We start from the raw sequence: 24,478 nt of genomic DNA on the forward strand, positions 1-24,478 counted from the left end.
TCAGCTTTGAACTTCTGCATTATCAAACCCGTTACCCTTTAATGGGCAGCTCCCGGGATGGTAACTCGCTTTCACCGGTTGTGCGGGTTCTCGGATGACCGATGCGGGAGGAAAGGGCAATTGTTGGTCCCTGTCTCTTCCCCCTCACCCCAGGGTGCCGATCTCTCGCCTCCTCGCCCCAATCTACACGCCTTTCCGCCGGTCTCCGTCCTCTCTCCTCTCCCCGGCCCGGGCCCGGCCGGGCCCCTCCTCCCGGAAACCACTTGGTGACCACATCCGCCGCGGGCTCGGGCGGAAAGGCCATCTGTGGAGCCTCGGGCTCTGTTGTCCTAGCCTGTCACCTTCTGCCTGCGGGGGCGGGAGCGGCGGTGGCACACGTTCTGAGGCCCGAGGTGATGGTTCGCCAACTGACCGGGTCAGGTGGTTGCTTATCTGCTTAACGGGCGTGTTGTGCGACCAGGAGTCGGGCCCGAGAAACCACACCGCCGTTGCTGGGTGGGGCGGAGCTGGTTTTCATTGGCTGGGCACCGAGGTTCTGACAGCAGCGACAGTGCCCGGTGTTTACCTGGACGGGTATGGCACCGGAGCACGCACCTATCTTCGGCTGCTTTAATTTAACGACCCATTCTGCTGGTGCCTCTTTCAGTAGGGGTTTGATGACTCCCAGTGTCTCCAGGCTGTTGTTCTCGTCTTAGGTAATAGTTGCGAACTGGTTTTGGATTGCATTTAGAATTATTTTGGCGGATTTGAGTATTCGAATAACGTATAGAACTGGGTTTTACTGACCATCTATTTTTTGTATAAATTGACCATTATTTATAAAGTCCTGCCTTGTTTTTTTATTTCTTCATTTGCAGCACCATGCCTCAGAAGTTACTCAAAAATACCCACTTCATTGAATTAGGAAATTACCACTATTGGCCTGTGCTTGTGCCACGAGGTATCCGTCTGTATACCTATGAACAAATTCCATCTTTTCTTAAGGATAATCCTTATATTACAGATGGATACAGAGCTTACCTACCTTCAAAATTGTGCTTAAAGAGGTGGGTTATAGAATTTTTAAAAGTCACATTCCTCTTCATATTAGTTCTTAGTGTATTTTTCAAGTACAGTAAAACTATTAATCCAGTACACTTTGAGGTTGTGCTGATGGGTAGTTTTTTCAATATAATTGAATGTTATTCTATCAGTAATCTTAACATTTAATTTATTTTTTATAGCTATGACACTTTTTCCAGTTTAACTGGCAAGTAAAGGGGGTTGTGGGGAAATGGAAGCTTGGTAGGTCTGAAGGGAAGGTAGCAAACATGTAAATAAATTTAAACAGACATCAGGCCCTGGTAAGTGAGAAGGAACCACAAGATGCCCTTTGCTCACATAAATGAGTATTACAACTAGGGATTTCGATCAATTTAACGGAGAATTTTTATTTGTGTATCATATGCTTTTTACACAGTAGAGTCCAAAAAACAGCAAAAACTGTAAGGCATGAAAAACTTTTTTTTTAAAAATCTAAAATGTTTGCAGTTCAAAGGTATTCACCCCCCTTTGCTTAGTTGAACTACCTTTTGCAACTATTGCAGCCATCTATCTTTTTGTGCAAAGCTAATAGAGATTTACCCAATGTGATGGAGCAAGAGTTGCTCATTCTTCCTTGCAAAATTGCTCAAGCTATGCCAGTTTAGTTGAGGAATGGCGGTGGACAGCAACCTTGAGGTCTTGCCAGAGATGTTCAATCCGGTTAAGGTCAGGAGTCTGACTGGGCCACTTAAGGACATCAATTTTCTTCATTTGAAGCTACTCTATGATTGCTCTGGCAGTGTACTATGGGTCGTTGTCCTGCAGAAAGGTGAACTTATTCCATATTTTAAGCTTTCTGGCAGAGGTTAGCAGGGTTTTTTTAAATCCAGGATCTCTCTCTATTTAGCAGCATTCATCTTACCATCAGTCCTGACCAGATTTCCAGTCCCTACTGCTGAAAAGTATCCCCATAACATGACGCAACCTCCACCATGTTTTATAGTCAGTCAGTGTTACTTGGCTGATGCACTGTATTAGATTTACGCCACACATATCACTTAGTGTTGAGGCCAAAAAGTTCCACTTTAGTCTCACCCAATCACAAGACCTTCCACATCTTTATAGGATATTCTAAGTGATGCTTTGCAAAGTCTTTATGGGCAAGGATATGCTTTTTTTTTAGCCAGGGCTTCCTTGCCTCTCTTCCATAAATACTCTTTTTATGCAAGGCTTTAGAGATAGTGGAGCCATGAAATTCATCTCATGTTGCAGTCACTGACTTCTACAGCGTACTCAGATTGACTTGTTAGCATCACTGTAGCCTCTCTTAGGAGTGCTGTTCTTCTCTGGCGCCTTAAGTTTAGAGGGTGGCCTGACCTAGGCACTGTGGCTGTAGTTTCATTTTTTTTTCACTTCTTCGTAAATTGTTGACAAGTTTTGGAATTTTTCTCTTGATTTGACAAGATGCACAATGTTTTGTAGGTTAGCTCAAAAAATCCTTCTTCAGTATATTTTAAAGTTCGGAAGATGAGACAGTAAAATGTGAAAATACCCGTGAGGTCTGAGTACTCTTTCAAGGCACTGGAACGGCTGAGCCATTGGAATTTCAAAATTCATATGAATTATAATTGGAGATTGGTGTTAATATTCGGGGTGGCAAACTGAAGAAGTTCAAAGTAAATTTATTAACAAAATACATATGTCACCATATACAACCCTGAGATTCATTTTCTTGTGGGCATTCATGGCAAATACAAAGAAACATAATAAAGACTGCACAAGACTGACGAACAACCAATGGGCAACAGAATGTCAAACTCTGCAAATACAAAAAGAAACATAAATAAATAAATATGCAATAAATATCAACACCATTAGACAAAAAGTCCTTGAAAATGAGCCCATAGGTTATGGAAACATTTTGGTGTTAGGGTGAGTGAAGAGCCTGTTGGTTGAGGGGTAATAGCTGTTCCTGAACCTGGCAGTGTGCGTCCTGAGGCTCTGGTACCCTAGTCCTAATGGCAGCAGCAAGAAGAGAGCAGGCCTGGATGGTGTGGGGTCCTTGATGGAATCTTCTTTCTTGTGAGAGCACTTCATGTGGATGTGCTTGATGGTGGGGAGGGCTTTACTTGAGATAGGCAGAGTTGTATCCACTACTTTTTGTAAGATTTTCTGTTCAAGGGCATTGGTGTTTCCAGACGAAGCCATGATGCAGCCAGTCAATACACTCTACTGTATATCTATAGAAGTTTGTCAAAGTTTTAGATGACATGCCTAATCTTTGCAAACTTCTAGGAAGTAGAGGCGCTGCCATGCTATCTTTGTCATGGCGCTCAAGACAGAAGCTCTGAAAACACCAAGGAATTTAAAGTTGCTGACCCTCACTACCAGTTTCACCCATGTGATTAATTAACCTACTAATCTGTATGCCTTTGGAATGTGGGAGGAAACTGGAGCATCCGCGTGGTCACAGGAGAACTTTTCATGTTCTGTTCTAACAGATTCAGAGATTTTGTATTCTTCATCAGAAGACTTGGCATCTAGTCTGAAACATAAATAGATATCCTTGTACTTTTGCTGTGTAATAATAGGCATTTTTCCTTACAGTCTATTCGTCCTTTCTAATGAGACGGTGAATATCTGGAGTCACCTTCTTGGATTTTTCCTGTTCTTTGGTCTTGGTATTTATGATATGACCATTGTACTTCCTGAAGCAAATGCCTCCAGGGATGATTATGTTATATATTCTATCTGTCTCTTCTGCTTTCAGGTAAGTGATTTACAGTAGATCAATTCTTTATTTGAACAAGGATCATTTTATATCTTGCTTATTTTGGCAGCACTTGAATAAAGCAACATTTGTCAACCTTTTTGTTATTGCTCCATATTGTCTGTATTCTCCTTTCCACTTTGCTTAAAGCTGACAAAGGTGACAATTTTTTTCTAACCTAATATATTTTGGTCAAATATTGAAATATGGAATGTTTTTAATGAGTGAAATTGATTTATAATGTTATCCCAACATTGCAGAAGCATTGGGGAGAAGGAAATACTGACCACAGTCTTCAGTTGGTTAGTGTCATATTGTGAGGAAAAGAATGTCATCAGTATGACAAAGTGCAGTATAATAAACATCTCAAGAATATAATATCTAAGTTACTTACAGAAATTTTCAGGTTGATTTGAAAAAGATAATTGGTTCCTATTGATTAGGTTCAAAGCATTGATTTGCAGTAATAGTTCTAATTGAGCATGTGCAGGATTTAATAGGATTATCTATGAATATTCTCTTGCTAATGGAAACTTCCTTATTTTGCTCTTTCTGTAACTACAGTTCTTTAATTTTGAGAGTGGTGTAATTGCAGGACAAGTATTGCTTGAGATATACCATATTTGAGATGAGTATGCAAATATTATTCTAAAATTTGTTTAAAAGCTGAAGACTATCTGGGCTTGTACTCGTTGGAAGTTAGAAGATTGAGGGGGGATCTGATTGAAACGTATAAGATCCTAAAGGGATTGGACAGGCTAGATGCAGGAAGATTGTTCCCGATGTTGGGGAAGTCCAGAACGAGGGGCCACAGTTTGAGGATAGAGGGGAAGCCTTTTAGGACCGAGATTAGGAAAAACTTCTTCACACAGAGAGTGGTGAATCTGTGGAATTCTCTGCCACAGGAAACAGTTGAGGCCAGTTCATTGGCTATATTTAAGAGGGAGTTAGATATGGCCCTTGTGGCTACGGGGGTCAGGGGGTATGGAGGGAAGGCTGGGGCGGGGTTCTGAGTTGGATGATCAGCCATAATCATAATAAATGGCAGTGCAGGCTTGAAGGGCAGAATGGCCTACTCCTGCACCTATTTTCTATGTTTCTATGTTTTGTCTTGGGCATTAGAATGTGAATTTTTACAATTTGTATTTATACATTTTCTATAAATTGGTGATTTTGCTTTTGCAGGTTTGCATGCTCTGTTCAGTGGGATATCACCTATTTTGCTGTCATCGCTCTGAGAAAGCAAATCGTCGCTGGATGGCCCTTGATTATGCTGGCATTGCCATAGGGATTTTGGGCTGTTACGTTCCTGCAGTGTTCTATGCCTTTTACTGTAATGAGGTGAATCAATTTCTTTTTCTTCTACTGTCTATTTAAACTACTATACAAGATATCTTTTTAAAAGAACACCTAAAACTTGGCATTTTATTAACCAAAATGTTAAATTTGAATTGGAATTCTATACACAAACAACATGCACATGTGTGCATATGGAGCAGGATCAGACCACTTGCTTGACTCCACCAGATGAAATCTTGGCTGAATTGAGTGTATCCTTGTTCCGCTCTTCCTTTTGACCTTTGGTAATCTCAGTGCCTTTGTTTATCTCTTATGTTCAAACCTCTGCTTATTGTGTATTTATTTCGTACTGCAAAAAAAAAACAAATTGTGTTACCTCTACCACTTGAGGGAGAGACCACAAATTTTGTGATATTTTGAGAATAGGTGGAGGAATTTTGCTTTGTTTGTCTTAAGTTGGTAATTACTAGTTCTAGATTCTCTCAGAGGAAACATCCTTTCCTATTCATCCTCTGTTTTGAAGTCACTGCTCGCTTTTCTAAATTCCAGCAAATACAAGCCTAGCTTGTGCATCCTTTCCTAATGAGAGATAACTGATTGTTTAAGATGTGTCTGGTCAGAGCATCCTACCCTGTGGAACTCTTTCAAAGGCATTTCTGAAGTTCGTATAAACTATGTATACTTCCTTGTCTTCATTGACTTTTTGGTTACTACTTCAAACAAAAACAATGTGAGAAGTGATTTTCCTTTGCACAAAGCTATGCTAACAAGTTTTGTCTTTTCCAAATGTTTTCATTATCTTGTCCCATAGAATTCCCTCCACAGATGTTAGGCTTGCTGGCCTATTGTCACCAGGTTTTTCTTTGCAGTCTTTTTAAACAAAAGCATTACATTAGCCATCCTCCACTCTTCTGGTGCCTTTCCTCTCACAGTGATGCATTGATCTCAGCCAGGACTCTTGCAATTTCTTCTCTAGCTTCCCAGTGTTTTTGGTTGTATCTAGTCAGGCCCAGGAGATTTATCTACCTACATACATATTCAGATATCTAACACCACCACTGTTATATGGATTATCTTCATGACATTCTCAGTAATTTTCCTAAGTTCTCTAGACTTCATGTCTTCACTATAAAAACAAATATTCATTGAGGATTTTGCCTTACATCTGTAGCTCCACACATACGGTAGATGTTCTCTCTGGTCTTTGAGGAGTCCTGTATTCTCCATAGCTATTCTTCACATTTCATTTAAGCTTACAATTATTTATTCCATGTTGCCATTCAATTTCTGGTAAGGCAGGCACTTAAAAATATAAAAGGTAATTTGGCAAAGGAAACATGTTTTTCTAAAATGGAAGTCATATTTAATCCATCTATTGTTCTTTGGGAAAAATACCATACTCTAGATAAAGGGGAACTAGTGAAAAGGACTAAGATTTCCAGAAGGCATTTGATAAATTGCTGTATCAAAGATTGTTGCAGAAAATAAAACAATGGAGTAAGACGGCAACATATTAATGTGCATTGAAGTCTGACTTCAATGCACATTAATATGTTGCCGTCTTACTCCATTGTTTTATTTTCTGCAACAATCTTTGATACAGCAATTTATCAAATGCCTTCTGGAAATCTTAGTCCTTTTCACTAGTTCCCCTTTATCTAGAGTATGGTATTTTTCCCAAAGAACAATAGATGGATTAAATATGACTTCCATTTTAGAAAAACATGTTTCCTTTGCCAAATTACCTTTTATATTTTTAAGTGCCCTTCCAAAACAGAGCTAACATTTTCCCTTTTACATATAAGCCAACTGACTTTACCTCATCTTCCTTTTTTGAATAAAAGAATTGCATTTGCTTTTTTCCAGTTCAGTGGAATCTTCCACTAATCTATATTGAAATTTAAAACCAATCCATCATTTACCTCACCAGCCACTTCTCAAGATCTTATGATCAACTCTTATTAGGACTCGATTACCCCAGAACTTCAGGAATTTGCTCAGTACATCTACCCTGGTCACTGTAACCTTCCTGAGTTCCTCTCCTGCATTGAATTCTGGGAGTACAGCTATTGCTGAGGCTACTGGCAAGCTTCTGGTAAGATAGTGGTACGCTCAATGCGGCGTCCACTATGGGTCCAATCAAAGGTGTCTGTGTTCATCTTACAGTCACAAGTCACTGCTGGATTTGCAGAACTATCCCATCAGCAAGTTGCTCAATAGCGATGGAGCTGGACTTAGTACTGTTGTGTTGTCACCTGGCCTTGTGTATCATTGGACAGTGCGCAATCCAAAAAGAAAGGTGCAAGGGATTGTCTTGGGCATTTTCATTGTGATCGCAGACCCCATTGGACATTAGTACTGTAGAATACTGCAAGTGCAGTTTATTGACAAGACAGTCGAGGGAGCTGTATTGCTCCTTTTGTGGTGCAGTCACCTGATGTAGCTGACTAGGAGAGGAAACTCTGAGGCAGTAAGAGCCTTCGTGGAGCGTGCTGAAATTCGTTCTAGACTTGGAGGGGATGGTGCTGTCCCCTAGTGTTCATTTAGTGGAAAAAGTGGATACTCAGGGACTTGAACTATTTTTTTCTTTGTGGGGTGCTCTTCTAAAATTGTAAATACTTGTGCTATGTTCTGTGTGCTGTTGGTAATGTGTTTTCCACCTTGGCCCCAGAGAAATGCTGTTTCATTTGGCTACATTCATGTTTGCTTGAATGATAATTTAACTTGAACTTGCAGGTGAATCTTGCCTCTTTCAAATTTGCTTCAAGATGTGGGAAGAGGCCAATATAACAGTAAATTATCGCCATTAAAGACAAGGACCTACATAGAGTAATAATCGTAGAGCACTACAACAGAGGAGCAGGACCTTTGGTACATCCAGTCTGTGCCAAACTGATATTCTGCCTCGTCCCATTGATCTGCACATGGAACATAGCTCTGCCTATCCCACATATCCATGTATTTATTCAAATTTCTCAAAGGTTGAAATAGAAACTCTAGCCACCATTTCTACTGGCAGCTTGATCCACACTCTCATCACCCTCTGTATGAAGTTGTTCCCCTTAAATATTTCACATTCGCCATTAACATCTGACCACCGGTTCTAGTCACACCTAACCTCAGTGGGAAAAAGTCTGCTTGCATTTACCCTATCTGCGCCCCTCATCTGAAAACTGTACTTCTGTCTCTAGTCACTTAATTGGGTACAGAACCCAACTAATACTTCCAGAAATACTATTGGTCAATTATCAGAATTTCAGATAATTGAAATAACAACCTACCAATATAGCAGTTTTTCTAAGCATAAACCCGTTTCTGGAATTAATATGTTATATTTTTGTCTTATTTAGTTTTGGCGACAAGTGTACTTAATAATGGTGCTGGCTATGATATTGGCAGTATTTTTTGCACAAATACATCCATATTACATCACTCAGCGGTGGTACAGCTTGCGTACAGTCATTTTCTGCTGTGTTTCTGCATATGGGCTGATCCCAGCAATTCATTGGATTTGGCAGAATGGAGGGATGAGTGCACCCATAGTTCAGGTACGTGCAACATCATCTGTAAACGGTAGTACAAACCTGATACAATTGATACGTTTAAAATTAACAAAACTTGATGCTGGATTTGGCTTTCAAATATTGTATTCTGCCTAACATGTCAAAAGCTCAGTATGCTTAATTTAATAACTTTCATGATACAATCTACTCCATAGTTCAGATTTATTTTACCTTTGGCCCAAAATATTTAATGCCAACTTTAGTAGTTAATCAACTACAGTTTTCTCCCACAGTCCAATGGTGTACCAGGTCATTGTGGGGTGTCCTGTGGCTATGATTAAATAGGCTTGTTGGGCTGGAAGGGACTATTCCATGCTGTATCTCTAAATAAAAAATAAACAAGTAAAAACTAAATATTGTAAGCTCCAGGGTCATTCTACATCTTGAAGGGAGAAGCAGTTAACTTTGCAAAAGGAAAAGCAGACTAATTTTCAGTTGTACAGAAGGTGGGGAGGAAGGGTAGGGTGAAGGTAATATGTGATGGAGATAAGACCAGAAATGCTAGAGTAATAATTTAATGTTATTGAAAATACCAGGAGATAGTAAATTGTGCAATATTCTGTTAATCCAAATGACCACTACTCCTAGTCTAAATTTACTATTTTTTTTCTTTACTTTCCCCACACAACCAAACCCCTTTCTTTCTGCCTCTTTTTGACACTTTTGACTGGCTATCTGGAACCTGCACTCCAGCTGTCCTTGCCTGAAACCTAACCACTCTGACCTAATTCAACCTTTTAAGCTCCTATTTCAACTTCATCTGTGTGGTCTGAGATGTTGTTGGGGACATTTTCTACATCTGGAGCAGAAAATTATAGCTGTTAGGCCCTTCAGTCCATGTGCACAGACACTTCAACCTACTCTGATCAACCCAATACTTCCCTCCCACATTGGCACAAGGATGAAAGAAAAACGGAGGGCTAAGAGTCTCTTAAATGTTCCTAATGTATTTGCTGCACACTCCACACACCACCACTCTGACACTGACACTGTGTGTGTGTGTATATATATATATATATATATATATATATATAATTATTTTTTTTTTTTTTTTTTTAAAAAGTACTCTGATATCCCACCTATATTTTCCTCTATTCACCTTGAAATTATGCCCTTTCCACCATGGGATACACCTCTTACACTCCATCATTCCAAAGTGAAAATTCCCTGCTGACTTCACCTAAGGCATGCTATCTAATTCAGGCAGTATCCTGATAAATCTCCTCTGCACCTTCTCGACAGCTTCTGTACCCTTTCTATAATAACGGGACCGGAACAAAACATGATACTCAAGTATGATCTAGTTTTGTAGAGTTGCAACATTACCCTGCAGCTCTTGAACTCAATTCCCCGATTAATGAAGGCCAACACAATACATGCTTTCTTAACCACCTTATCAACTTGCGCAGCAACTTGGATGCACCTATGAGTATGGATCCCAAGTTCCCTCTGTTCGTCTACACTGCCAAGAATCCTGACTTGTAAATGCAGGCTATTCTTAAATATGGAGAATTTTGATTTTTTTTTAAAAAAAGTTAACACCAACTAACAATTTTTGTGGAAAAGGTGAATAAGAATTCATTTTTTCTTTTACTGCATCTCAGGCACTTGTTCCACGCATATTTGTGATGTATTTCATCGGTGCAGTAGCTTTTTTTCTCTATATCACAAAAATCCCGGAAAGATACTTCCCAGGTGAGTATGAACAGAAGTTTTTTTTTCCCACACTATACCCAAGTTTAGTGGCAAGAAAAGTTTGTTACCATCTTGGTTTTCACATAACTTATATCCATGGTGCATTTAGATGGGGGGATGGGTTAATTTTATAATTAATCAGCTTTTTAATTAGTAGAATTACCTGAAACAGGTGTAGACTGGGACACATGGAGCTTAATTACACCAATGCATGTTCCACATGCATATGAATAGGGTACAGTATTCAGAAGAGTAGTTCAGAATCACAGTAGTTATGAGTTTTATTATCTGTTTATTATCCATCAGATTTGACGATTCATATTCAACAAGTTTATTTTCCATGTTTACCCATTCCACTCCATTTCTTCCATCTCTAAATTATCCTCTTCATAGTTGACTCTGCATCACAAGTTCTGTTATCAGTGTATTTGGAAATTTCACCCTGTATACTCAAGGCATTATAGCATAGATCCGAACAGTAAACCCTGGAGACTTATCATCTGAAAAAGAACTACAACAACAACTACAGTTTCCTGTTACTTGGTAACTTTTCTATCCATGTTGTTACATTCACTGCACACATCATGTCCTAGTTAACTTCCCAAAATGCTTCACCTCACCTTTGTCTGAATTAAATTCCAGCTGACTTTTCCTTGCCCATTTTTCCAGATGATCTAGATGGTATTGAAACTTTAGACAAGAGGTCCATGGACCCCTCGGTTAATGATCGGGCTGTCTGGCATTAAAAGGGTTGGGAACTCCTGCTTCAGACAATCACCTTCGCTATACCAGCTCATCAATTTTGATGGCATACATAAACTTAAAAATGCTACATCTCATCCAAATTATTAACATATTGCAAACAGAGGACCCACAGCAACAGTTTTGCCGTTAGGTAGACAATTAATTTAGCACAGTAATACTACCTAGCAACTCAATTTTTTGAAGTATACTCCTTTAGTGTATTTAAATAAAGTTATGGCTGCTGACTACAATAATCCTTTCAGCAATGCCTACACTAAGGTAAACTAAAACTAAGTAAGAAAGATCTTAAATGTGTGAGGAATACTTGGGATGTATGTTTAGAAAATATTTGGCATTTATCTAATCCCTTACCAGGATCTTCCACTTTGAATTGTAGAGCAGCGTGTTCCATGTTTAAAGCTTCAATAAGTAGGAATTAAAGTTTTATGTTGGAGATCAAGACCTTAGAATGTAGTAATATAGTAAATTGGTTTTCCACTAATGACACTTTGTTCTGTCTAATGCTTTTTTACAGGACAGGTGAACTACCTGGGTTCCAGTCATCAGTGTTGGCATGTCCTTGTTGTCCTGATGTTTTATTGGTGGCACCAAACTGGAGTGTATATTACACAATATAGACACAACCAACCCTGTTCTGAATTAATCAATACATAACAGTAGCGTTTTGTGAGAAATTTCCTTAAGTGCCTATTGAGTTTGTAATAGTACACTGAGCAGGGGAAGTCAGCAATTTTTAATTGTTGATTTGATAAGTGTTCACTACTTGTATAGATATTTAAACATATTGATATTTGGCTTTTGACTTGAGCAGTAAAACATGAACTGTTTTTGCAGTAGCCTTTTAAGGTGTACCCACATGGAGAATTTAGTTAGAATAATTCTTGAAATGTCAATAATTGGAAAATCAGTGGACACATTAATGGCTAAGACATAGTTTTTTTAAGAACTGGCAAGTTGCTGGTCACAGCCATGTGGATCTCAGATTATTTAGATGTTGTTTTAAACCTGTGATGCACTGTATTTTATTAACCCTTGCTTGGGAGTCCAAGGATTCTAAGAGGTTCAGTAATTATCTTGTACATTTGGTTAACAAGCAACCAAAACTGAACTTCATTAACATTTTAGTATTCATGCAGATTTGAAGCCAGCAATAAGTGAACTGTTTTTGAACTAGTTAGTTGAGTTTGTGAGAAGACAGGCATATTCCTATTTCCACATGTGAAAAATGAGAAAGGGCAAACTTCTTTAAATTAAAGCATGCATAATACTTGGAGGATATAGTACTGTCCTAAGGAATAGAAATGGGAAGAGAATGGGCAGTTATTTAAAATTAACTAGTCTACAGTGCTAGGAGAAACAATTAAAACCTTAAGTTACAGCATTTTCAAAGAATACTATTATGGCTGGCACTGGCTTGAAGTGACTCAACTGTACCACAATTACTTCAGTGTTTTTAAGTGAAAATCTAAATGGGATTGCACTACAGCTGTAAAGCATGTCCAGTACTTTGTGCAGTATAATTCATGTGAGGTCAAGAAGAAACGTGGTTACAACCCACCTTTCTACAAGGGGTCAAGTAGAGATCGTTGTAAACTAAGGCCGGCAGATTATTAGAGCAGACCAAGAATATAGCTGTCTGTCAAAGTTACCAAAATACAAATTTAGATAACCATGCAGTTAAAGCATTACTACTGAACACTAATTTGTACATTTTGTTTTTTATGAAAAGTACTCAGAGCATCAGATTGAATTATAAAATTCAGAGGGTTAAGTGCAATTTTTTAAAAAAACATTCTTGCATTGAAAAAAAAATTTACCAAAACAGCTACCACTCTTCAAGATCAGTTTTAAAAAATTACCATCTGTCTTGTTTTCACTCTTACATTTTTACTACTTGCCCTTAAAGGGACAAGCTGGTCTTGTGGTGCTTAGATTTATGGATTGTATTCATGTTGGAAAATGTAGCTTTTTTTGTTGCAGAAAAAGTGTTTTGGGTTCATGTTAATATTTGAACTCTGCTTTTCCTGTAATTCAGTGCTGGTCTTGTCAAATAAAATCTTTTTTCAACAAAGCTGAATTATTGATTTGCATCAGTTCTTTCAAAATCCACAAATTACAAAGTATCTATAAAGTCCAAGGCGTCATTTGGGGCTAGGCAGCAATGTTCTTAATAATTTTCTTTTAAAAACAAGGCCTGAGAATGCACAGCACTTTAATAAAACATTATATGAAAGAGAATTCCATCTGCAAGGCAACAAAGGCTATGCTACATGCGCGGGAGCATTTCAGTTACTGCAGGACCATGCACCCATGCAGCTTAGTGGAACAGTGCTAGACAATTTATCTCACTTGATTAACTCAATCCAGTGACCCTTATGACATTGTATAGGGCTTCCAGGCAGGTTCTAATATAGAATGAAATTTTCTCTCTTCCCCTGCACTCTATCCCCCAAGCCCCTAGAAAAAAAACAAAGCACATTTTAAATGTTTCTGCGTGAAGTCAATATCTATTGGTCAAAGCAGGCAAGTTGCTCAGATACACACAGTCAATTGGTTATTTTGCATTACATTTCCAAAGTTAAACTTCAGTCAGTAATAACTTAACAAAATTCCACAATTACTCTATAAACCAATGAACTAAGCACTCTAGGTGCCCAAAATAAATCTTTCTTACTCAAAACATTGTAACCATAATTTCAAGTGGAATTTATTGCAGGTATCAATGAATAAAGGGAGTGTGGCAATCCAATCCCTTCAACTGTTAAATATTCATTTAACAATACAGTTTGCAAAAAAAAAATGTAAAATGAGCAAAGCTCCCCATGTATTACACAGTGGAAAGAAAACCACTAAATGTAAATGATAGATGTAACAAATTTTAAACTATTAATACAAAAAAAGAGACTTGCTCACTTTCAAGTCTCCAAGTCTCAAAAGTGCACTTTAACTGTATCGCAGCAATACAAAGACTATGTACTAGATGTCTGAGTTCCATTCACACAAAAGCAACTTGGCTGAATGCAAGCATTAAAATATGACAGACTTAATACAAGGGTATTAAAACTCCAGTTTTAAGCATATAGTTGTTTGGCTTAACTGGCTGCATATTATGATCACGTTACAAACAGCAAAACATGTGGCATGATACTTTGCTAGCCTGAGGATTATTCTGCAGAGGAAATCATTGAATCTGCCTCAGAAAAAGCAAACTGCAGAGTCTATAATCAGGTCCAATTCTTCCGCTTGGTGATTTCAAATGCTAGCTGTTTTTAGTTCTGCAAGCTCACATTATTGATTTTCACAAAAATTTTTCCAAGATAAAATTAGGAATTACAGTAGGAAGTTATAAATCCCTTAAAATATGAAAGCCGGAATGGAATGGATTGCACACAGTCTATTTCCACAGATTATTTTTGAGAATAAGTGTAAGCTGGGAGCTCCCCCCTCTACAATCGCTCAGAGGTATTGAGTAGCATGGGGAAGAAGCCCTGCTCATAAGGCCTTGTGGTGGAAAATTAGTTTTAACAAAGCATATAGTCTTTTCTATTGGAAGACTATTGTTTGGAAGGAAATGGTGCTGCACCAAATGGATCAAAATCACCATGTTGAGGTGCAACACTGTGTAAAACTAGTTCAGTAAAGGGCACTGCACCAAAATCATCAGTTTTTAGCCCATCTCCACCATGAAATGTGCCATGTACAGAACTAGGTCTGGATCTGTTAGCAACAGGATTGTGGTCTCCTCGATCACTTAGACATTGGTATTGAGAGTTTCTGGCAAGGTCTTGGGGGTGGAATGGCTTGGCACCAAATAGGTCAAGAAGGCTTTCATCAGTAGCCAATAAATGGCATTGCTCCTTTCCATCTGTAAGTGCCACTCCAATATTCTCCTTAGAATCAGAAATATTCAAGAATTCATTGCTACTTTGTGAATCACGTCTCCCTACTTTTTTGTGCCTGCGTACTCGCTCCGGAGTTCTATAGTTGGGTTTAGTAGATTTTCTTGTAGATGTTGGTGTGCCATGGTGGCGTTTTCCATTACCACTAGAAGCTTCCTGTTTGGTGCGACGTTGTCGAGAAGAAAGTTTCTGTAAACTGCGCTGCTTTAATCTGTGCTGCTGAGTGGTGACCTCCTCAAAAGGAACATGTCCAAAAGCATCCTCTTTGCTCTCCTCTCTATGCTGAGCAGGCTGAAGTGGCTGAAATGGAGTAGATCCAAACATGTCCACATCATTAGGCGAAACAGGTGGTGTTTGTGTCAGAGTACCTTCAACGCAGTAAGTGGGATGAGGTAATTTTCTGGTAAATGGTGCATTACTAAATACATCAAACTCTTCCTGCTCCTTAACAGCAATTGTTTTGAAGGGTGCTTTTGGAATACTCTCTTTATTCTGCATTATTTTATCAAGTTGCATATGCTGCTGCAAACCCACAAATGGCACAGCACCAAACATATCTACTTCATCTTGAGTTTTGACACCTTTGATTCGAGGCGAGTCTGGAGGGGTGATAAGTGCTGCTGCTGACTCTAAACTTGCAATACTTTCACCGTCAGCATTGTATTCTGAACCTTGTTCTGTTACCGAAGATCTTTCTCTATTCTGATCAAAATCAGAATCAGAGCTATGCTTTTCTTCTTCACCCGCTTCATCTTCATCAGATTCCATTAACAGAGGCCTCTGCCCAAATGTTTCTGCTTCCGGATCATTGAACTCTCCATGTTCACTGTGGAACTCATCCTCCTCTTGTTCTTCCTCTTCACTACTCTGAGGAGAAGGTGGGTCAGACTCAAAATCACTGTCCGAGTCTTCTCCATTTTTTTTGTTCTGTAAGATATTTGGGTCATTTTTCTCCTCTTTGCTCTGGTCACTGAGTGGAAGTGTATAACCTTGCGTTCTGGATTTAAATGCACTGCCTGAATTTTCCACGTTTTCTTCACTTCTTGTACTTGTTCCTAAGGAGAAATAACATTTGTACAATAATTAAATTGTAAAAAGACACAAACATTTAGGGAAATAAACAAGAATATGATAAGTTAATCTTCTTAATGTCTTGAAACACTGTTGTGCTGAAATCTAGCTCAACTGAACAGAACAAGTTTTAACCGCTAGCGGTAAGGATCTTGTTCAAAATTAGTTTGATTCCAGTGGCAAATATGTCTTAGAGACAGAGAGAACAGTTGCATACAAGAGGCATTTATTGCAATAAATTCAGAAATGTTGTTGGGTTCTAAACATGCAATTGTTTGGAAGTTTTGTTTTAAAGTCTAATAGCTAAAGATTACAGTGAAAGGACACAGGTTAAGATACCAGATAATAATTTACAGGCATATTCAATTCCCACCAAAAAGGGGGAACATAATTCTGTAGAATGAAATCAAAGATTGGAAATGGTAACCATGAATCTACAGAACGGTTGCAAAATTCCTCGTTCATTAATGTTGCTAAGGAAAATAAATTTGTTATAATTATCCACTCCTATCCATTTGTGACTCGAGGCACAAATTTAAACCTATTACTTAATGAACGAGTTTAATAAACCATGCAGTTGTATATCTTAGAAAAAAAATCTAAAAAATAAAGTCAGACAATCCACCCAGCATTAACTAATCAATCTGAGTCCAGTTGATCCACTAACCTCTGGGCTCTGATTATTATCAGTTAGATGTACTGCTCTACAGTCTGGTCAAGCACAACAAAAACAAATCAGATGCTTGCATTTGCAAAATTCCAGTACAGATAGAGCAATGATGGGCAACCGAGGGGCTTCTCCATTGCTCAGAAGGGACAGCAAACCACGCCAATTCAATCCACTATCCTACTGTGAAGGAGAAGTCACTCAACAGTATTAAATAGATATTTCCTAAAGGTCTACAGGTGAGGTGCCGGAGGATTGGAGAGTGGCTCATGTTGTTCTGTTGCTTAGAAAAGGATTGAAAAGTAATCCGGGAAATTATAGGCCGGTAAGTTTAACGTCGGTAGTAGGTAAGTTATTGGAGGGAGTACTAAGAGACAGAATCTACAAGCATTTGGATAGACAGGGACTTATTAGGGAGAGTCAACATGGCTTTGTGCGTGGCAGGTCATATTTGACCAATCTATTGGAGTTTTTCCGAGGAGGTTACCAGGAAAGTGGATGAAGGGAAGGCAGTGGATATTGTCTACATGGACTTCAGTAAAGCCTTTGACAAGGTCCCGCATGGGAGGTTAGTTAGGAAAATTCAGTGGCTAGGTATACATGGAGAGGTGGTAAATTGGATCAGACATTGGCTCAATGGAAGAAGTCAAAGAGTGGTAGTAGAGAATTGCTTCTCCGAGTGGAGGCCTGTGACTAGTAGTGTGCCACAGGGATCAGTGTTGGGTCCATTGTTATTTGTCATCCATATCTGGATGATAATGTGGTAAATTGGATCAGCAAATTTGCTGATGATACAAAGATTGGAGTAGACAGTGAGGAAGGTTTTCAGAGCCTGCAGAGGGACTTGGACCAGCTGGAAAAATGGGCTGAAAAATGGCAGATGGAGTTTAATGCAGACAAGTGTGAGGTATTGCACGTTGGAAGGACAAACCAAGGTAGAACATACAGGGTTAATGGTAAGGCACTGAGGAGTGCAATGGAACAGAGGGATCTGGGAATACAGATACAAAATTCCCTAAAAGTGTCGTCACAGGTAGATAGGGTCGTAAAGAGAGCTTTTGGTACATTGGCCTTTATTAATCGAAGTATTGAGTATAAGAGCTGGAATGTTATGATGAGGTTGTATAAGGCATTGGTGAGGCCGAATCTGGAGTATTGTGTTCAGTTTTGGTCACCAAATTACAGGAAGGATATAAATAAGGTTGAAAGAGTGCAGAGGAGGTTTACAAGGATGTTGCCAGGACTTGAGAAACTCAGTTACAGAGAAAGGTTGAATAGGTTAGGACTTTATTCCCTGGAACGTAGAAGAATGAGGGGAGATTTGATAGAGGTATATAAAATTATGATGGGTATAGATAGAGTGAATACAAGCAGGCTTTTTCCACTGAGGCAAGGGGAGAAAAAAACCAGAGGACATGGGTTAAGGGTGAGGGGGAGGAAGTTTAAAGGGAACATTAGGGGAGGCTTCTACACACAAAGTGGTGGGAGTATGGAATGAGCTGCCAGACGAGGTGGTAAATGCAGGTTCTTTTTTAAGATTTAAGAATAAATTGGACAGATACATGGATGGGAGGTGTATGGAGGGATATGGTCCGTGTGCAGGTCAGTGGGACTAGGCAGAAAATGGTTCGGCACAGCCAAGAAGGACCAAAAGGCCTGTTTCTGTGCTGTAGTTTCTATGGTTCTATGGTTCTATGATGGAATGCATGGGGGAAAGGAGGAAAGTGTGAGAGGAAAGTGTTGAAGTGAAAGGGTGGGGGGGGGAGGTGTCAGAGCAAATTCATTTAGATCCACAGACGAATACACCACTATTGTCACAGACTTCATAAAGAGCCCCCCTACAAAATCATTGTCTTCCCCAACCAAGCCCTCGATGAACCATGAAATCTGCAAAATGCTGAGTGCCAGATCAGAGACACAAGAACATAAGAAATAGGAGCAGGTGTAGGCCATCTGGCCTATCGAGCCTGCTCCGCCATTCAATAAGATCATGGCTGATCTGACCATGGACTCATCTCCAACTACCTGCCTTTCTCCCATAACCCTTAATTCCCCTACTATGCAAAAATCTATCCAACCTTGTCTTAAATATATTTACTGAGGTAGCCTCCACTGCCACCAGTGCTTAGCCAGCGCCTCTTCCCCAGGGCAGCACTGCTCAATACAAGAGGACGTGGCTTTAAGGTATGGGTTGGGAAGTTCAAGGGGGATATTAGAGGAAGGTTTTTTACTCAGAGAGTGGTTGGTGTGTGGAATGCACTGCCTGAGTCAATGATGGAGGCAGATACACTCGTGAAGTTTAAGAGACTACTAGACAGGTATATGGAGAAATTTAAGGTGGGGGGTTACAAGGGAGGCAGGGTTTGAGGGTCAACAAAACATTGTGGGCTGAAGGGCCTGTAATGTGCTGTACTGTTCTATGTTCTATGCTTCATTGAGCAGAGAATTCCACAGGTTTACCATTCTTTGGGAAAAGCAGATCCTCCTCATCTCAGTCCTAAATTTACTCCCCCAAATCTGGAGGCTATGTTCTAGTCTCAAGTCTGGTGACCAAGGAAGTTAAAAGAGGTCCAAGTAAGTTCTCCAGAAAGCTATCTCATGGGCGAAGTTGCACCAATTCCAGACCACACTTGAATCAATGAAGGATGCTCGACAGCTGTGGCAGGGCTGGAATGCTAACACTTCTTACAAAGGGAAATCAAGTGACATAGGTGACAACAGGGCTTTGCTTCCAGATGAGCTCAATGTTTTCTGTGCTTGCTTTGACCATCAAAACATGGGGGAACCATTATGAACTTCCATAGCCCCCAATGCCTGTAAATTCAGTCTCAGGGGCTGACGTGAGAGCATCGACAAGGAGGGTGAACCCATGGAAAGCATTCCGCCCAGATGGGGTACCTGGCCAAGCACTAAAGATCTGAATATGCGGAACAGTCCAGGTTCCAAGCCTACATCAGCATTGCTCCCCAACTCTTCCTATGCTACATCATTGACTGCACTAGTGCTACTTCCTGTACCCATGCTGAGGACTGCTACCCTGACATTCTCTTGTAAAATATTTTGATACAATTTTGAATTAATTGCTCCCTCAACAATTGCAAGCTGTCCAGGCCCTAAGGCAGCAAAGCAGCCTAAATCATGATACTCCTTCCACCATGCTTCATAGTTGGGATGAGGTTTTGGTGTTGGTGTACGGTACCCGTTTTCCTCCAAACATAGCAGTGTGCATTTCTGCCAAAAAGTTCAACTTTTGTCTCATCTGTCCACAGAATATTGTCCCAGAAGCATAGTGGAACATCCAGGTGGTTTTCTGCAAACTTGGGACGTACAATTATTTTTTTTGGAGAGCAGTGGTTTCCTCTGTGGTGCCCTTCCACGAACACCATTCTTGTTCAGTGTTTTTTCTTATAGCGGATACATGAACAAAGTCTTTAGCAAGTTCTAGAGATTTCTGCATGTCTTTTGCTGTTACCCTTGGGTTCTTTCCACTTCCTTCAGCACTGTATGTTGGGCTCTTGGTTTGACCTTTGCAGTACACCCACTCCTAGGGACAGTGGCAACAGTACTGAATTTTCTCCACTTGCAGGCAACTTTTCTTACTGTGGACTGATGAACACTGGTCTAGAAGTGCTTAAGCAGCTTTTTCCAGCTTCATGCATCTCTACAATTCTTCTTTTAAGGTCCTCTGAAAGTTGTTCTGGTCGATGCATGGTGCACATAAACAGATCTTTCTTGAGAAAAGCAGGCTCTGTTAGTAACCTGACTTTGTGCGTTTTTTTTTAATATATAGGGCAGAGATCCTCCACAACCCCCACCTCCAGTCTCATCTCATTGTTTGGAACACCTGGCTCCAAATAGCTTTTGTTGAAGTCATTATCCCAGAGGTTCACATCGTATAACTGTGATTGTTTTAATGTGAACTCAGTATCAATGAGAAGTAGTACAATTGTTTGCATGTATCTAGTTTAGGCCGATTGTCTATTATTATGACTCAGATACAGTTCAGACCACATTTTATGAATAACTAATGCAGAAAATCAGGTAATTGCAAAGCGTTCACAAACCTCTTCTCGCATCTGTATATGCACTTTGATAATAAATTTACTTTGAACTTTGATGCTGGAGTTTAGGGCTGGTTGACACTCTGAAAGATAGAAGATTCAGAATGGGGAGGTTTGAAAGGTCAAGTGGATGAAGAGCAGGAAAAGCCAGATGGCTGAAATGGACAAGGTCATCTGTACACCGTCTATGTGAGCTTACACATTTGCTGATGTGCATTTGTATGTTAATGTATATTACACAAAGCCTAGTCTCTGGCCTTTGTCAATAATCTTACATCATCACATTCTTGCTTTGTCACACTCAGGTGGCAGCTAGTATGCAGTAAAGCCCTATCCACAATGAGAAATCACATGCGGGCAACCTCCACTTAAATGTGAGTTTCAGGAACAGGAATGTCAGAACCCTCAGATGTATCAACAACAGCCCTGAATGTTATTGTGCTATCACAGTATGGGAGCTCACTTTGATATCGCATCACTGCCATGCTTGAGAGAATAGGAATTTGGACAGCACACACAGCAAGGCCAGAACATATCGTGAGAAACCCCAGTGCTCCCCTATGGAATGGGAACAATTCATGACTCTCTAAACTCATTCTGAAACAGAACCAGCATGGTTTGGTCATTGGCAAACCCGCTACAACCCTAGAGCCCAGATGAGCTAAAGACCTTTGGATAAATTTTGTTCTAACTTCCATGGTGAAATAAACTGGCCACCTGAACAACTTCAATGCCAGGGCCAGGAAACATCAATTACTACTTTCCAGAGAACTGCTTAAACAAGAGTAGAGAAGCCATCTCTAATGGAATTGTTTTGGTAGCAAAATGCTCGTAGGATAGCTTTGTCCTAGAGAGAAAAAGAACAAGACCTCATGGCAACATCCTTAATCCAAGAGCTGTTGTCATCTATTCATACTCTGGACCACAGAAAAATGGCTTTATATATAATACCCATAAAATAAAAAGGTATACTATCAGCCTATCACTCCACTGTTCAAGCCACTGTCACTAAAATCTGCAATGAGACCTGGAAAATGCAAACCATTTCCCCCACTTCATAAGCTACCTCTCAATAAAAGCAGGTACAGAAGAAATTCACTATTGCCATTAGATCACCAGACACAGGATTCAGCTCTAAGAGTCTGCTCTGCCCTTTCATCAACACTGCTTTATCATCTCTCAACCCCATTCTCCTGCCTTCTCCCTGTAACCTTTGACATCCATACTACGAATCTCTTAAACTCTGGTTTAAATCTATCCAATGAATTGGTGTCAAAAATCAATGCTGGCATTGCATTTAATAGAACCATTCTTTACAAACTTTGTTTCCTCTATTAAACGAAGATGTTAGGTAAGGCTCTATTCCAGAGTGCTACAAAGTAGCCAGGAAGGAACTTAAAAATGGACTTTGGGGTGCTAGAACGGGACACGAGAACGCCTGGGCGAGTAGTATTAAGGAAAGCCCCAAGGGATTCTACACATACGCAAAGACTTGAGGCTCACATTGCCATGGATTCAAAATCTATGTTTTGAAAACAAAAGACAGTCAGAATGTAAATAAACTGATATCATTCAAGGTAAATTTATATGTATATTATAAAGCACGCTGTCACAAAAATGCACAAATTTGACAGAAATCCTATACATCAGAGTTACATATACTCCCTTTTTGGCAAAGCTTACTCAGCAAGCTGGCAATAAAATGATTTAAAAAATGGATGCTGAAGCATTATTTTTTACCAAAGAACATCAATTTGTTTCTGAACAAAATCAGGCTTGAAATTATTAATCCATTTGATAACATCTGAAAAAATAAATCTACATAAATCACTAAAAGAAATATAGATTTTAACTTTTCTGTAATGTACAAAGGATTATTACAAATTGCAACCAATGTTAAAACCTCTCCAAGTAACAGGACACAAAAACATATTTAATCACATATGATGATCCAAATCTTTTAAAAAAAAAATTGATGTTCTTTTTCCAGACAACAGATTAAAACTGATGAATGTCTCGTAACTCGTAATTACATGCTTTGCACTGCTGTATCAGTAAGAATATTCAGGCAAGGACTGAATTAGAAACACACTTCCATTGTCAAACCAAAGCTACCTGCAACACTTTTTTTATTAAAAAAAAAAGAGTACATCTTGTAAGGCAAGTCCCTCCTAGTCTGTTTGTACTGCTTAATTAAAATGTCAAAGTTGAGGGTGGAGAATGAGTGGATTGAGCATATTCTGGTTTGTTAAAATCTGAACTGGTCTTAAAACTAAACTGCTCTCTAAAGAAAAATAACACCATTTCAGAAGCAATTCACCAGAATGTCTTCAACATTTAAAAGCTTATTTACTCTAATGCAATTACAACAAATTAGGTTTCCAACCCCAAAATTTTTGTCAATGCTCATCTACAAGTGAGTATCTTTGAGATGTTTATATTTAATGGTACACAGGGTGCCAGAAGCACCCTGTTGTAATGGCATGTTGTTGTAGAAGCTAACATTAGTATTATTTCAATAAAGTCTGTTGTATTAATCTGGGTTGTTTGTTTGAACAAAGCTATTTAATATCAAATTTTAAGAATGCAATGACTTGCCTATTTGACTTCCTAACTGAAACACTTTCCTGTTGTTAACTTGCTGTGCATCTTGTGTAAAAGGCCATACAGTCTGTTATACGATGAGCAACTAATGACCATTTTTCAAACAATACACCCCTGAAATCATTTGATTTTCAAGTTCCAATGATAAATTTGCCCAAAACTAAAAGTGAACTAGGACCATATACACAGAGTGAAGTGGAATCTAACAAGGTGAAATTATTGGTCTCCGATTTCGCAGATGTCTTGCCTAAATGTACTATTGCAGTAACAATCAAAAACAAAGATGAACTATGGTAACATCCCCTGAGAAACTACCACTCCTTGCACCTTCCTAACACTATCAATATCTTCTTCATAGGATAAATGTTAATATTTCATGTTGTTAACCCATACCAACTAAGCATGAGTGCCCACTAGACCAATTATAAGGTGTCCCTCATCACTGAACTAGAAAGAAATAGAAAATGGTAAAAGCTTATTTCATTTAGGAATGCAGGAGTAACAAGACAATTCACTATTGTAAAGAGATCTACCAGAGATCCATCAGCCAGTCATATCAAAGGAGGCTGCAAACTAAGCTGGAGAGACTTAGAGTTAATCCCATAAATCACTGAAGGCAGTGATCTTGTTTTAATTTAAAGACAGCTCCCACAAATATTTATCAGTGAATGACAGGGCTCTAAACTATATTTTTTAAAGGTAAACCTCAAACTGGAAACTGGCATCTACCACAGGGAAAAAGCAGAGTTAGAGTTAACTAGAACTTTTGCCAGAATGGCAGTTAATAAAACATCGGCAAAAGAGTTAAATCAACTTTTGAACCCAATCTTTCTCAAGACGTTCATTTATGTTGAGTGGTACGTAAGCCTATAATAAAAGATATATTTTTCAATTTGTGCACTGAAATAATTAATTTGTGAATAGAAAATAGCCAAGTAGATGCTAATAAGAGAAAAACAAGTTTTTTTTTTAATGAACAATAAGGAAACATGCTCAAGGAGACATCAAAGACGCTGCCGAGACATTCGACCATTTGTCCAATGAATCAAAGCAAATTCCAA

The 24,478-nt window shown here is 39.1% G+C and overlaps 2 protein-coding genes across 4 annotated transcripts in view; one reads left to right on the top strand and one right to left on the bottom strand.

The window, feature by feature from the left end:
- Positions 1-253: 253 nt before the first annotated feature.
- On the top strand, positions 254-13,186 carry paqr3a (progestin and adipoQ receptor family member IIIa). 3 transcript variants are annotated; one of them, XM_072253141.1, is made up of 7 exons: positions 254-392; positions 858-1,046; positions 3,631-3,793; positions 4,979-5,134; positions 8,443-8,640; positions 10,260-10,350; positions 11,630-13,186. In XM_072253141.1, the coding sequence occupies exons 2-7, from the start codon at positions 862-864 to the stop codon at positions 11,767-11,769; spliced, it is 933 nt and encodes a 310-aa protein (XP_072109242.1). In that variant the 5' UTR covers positions 254-392; positions 858-861; the 3' UTR covers positions 11,770-13,186. The 3 variants fall into 3 exon arrangements, with proteins under 3 accessions (XP_072109242.1, XP_072109241.1, XP_072109243.1); XM_072253140.1 differs by having other exon boundaries at positions 255-695; XM_072253142.1 differs by lacking the exon at positions 858-1,046 and having other exon boundaries at positions 256-695.
- Positions 13,187-13,797: 611 nt separating this feature from the next.
- Positions 13,798-24,478, bottom strand: part of bmp2k (BMP2 inducible kinase) — a 92,256-nt gene continuing 81,575 nt past the window's right edge. Inside the window, exon 16 of the mRNA XM_072253139.1 lies at positions 13,798-16,069. Within this exon, the coding sequence (XP_072109240.1) occupies positions 14,670-16,069 (1,400 nt within the window). The 3' untranslated portion in view covers positions 13,798-14,669. The remainder of the gene's footprint in view (positions 16,070-24,478) is intronic.

The sequence above is a fragment of the Mobula birostris genome, chromosome 3 (genome assembly GCF_030028105.1).
Source record: "Mobula birostris isolate sMobBir1 chromosome 3, sMobBir1.hap1, whole genome shotgun sequence".
NCBI lineage: Eukaryota > Metazoa > Chordata > Chondrichthyes > Myliobatiformes > Myliobatidae > Mobula > Mobula birostris.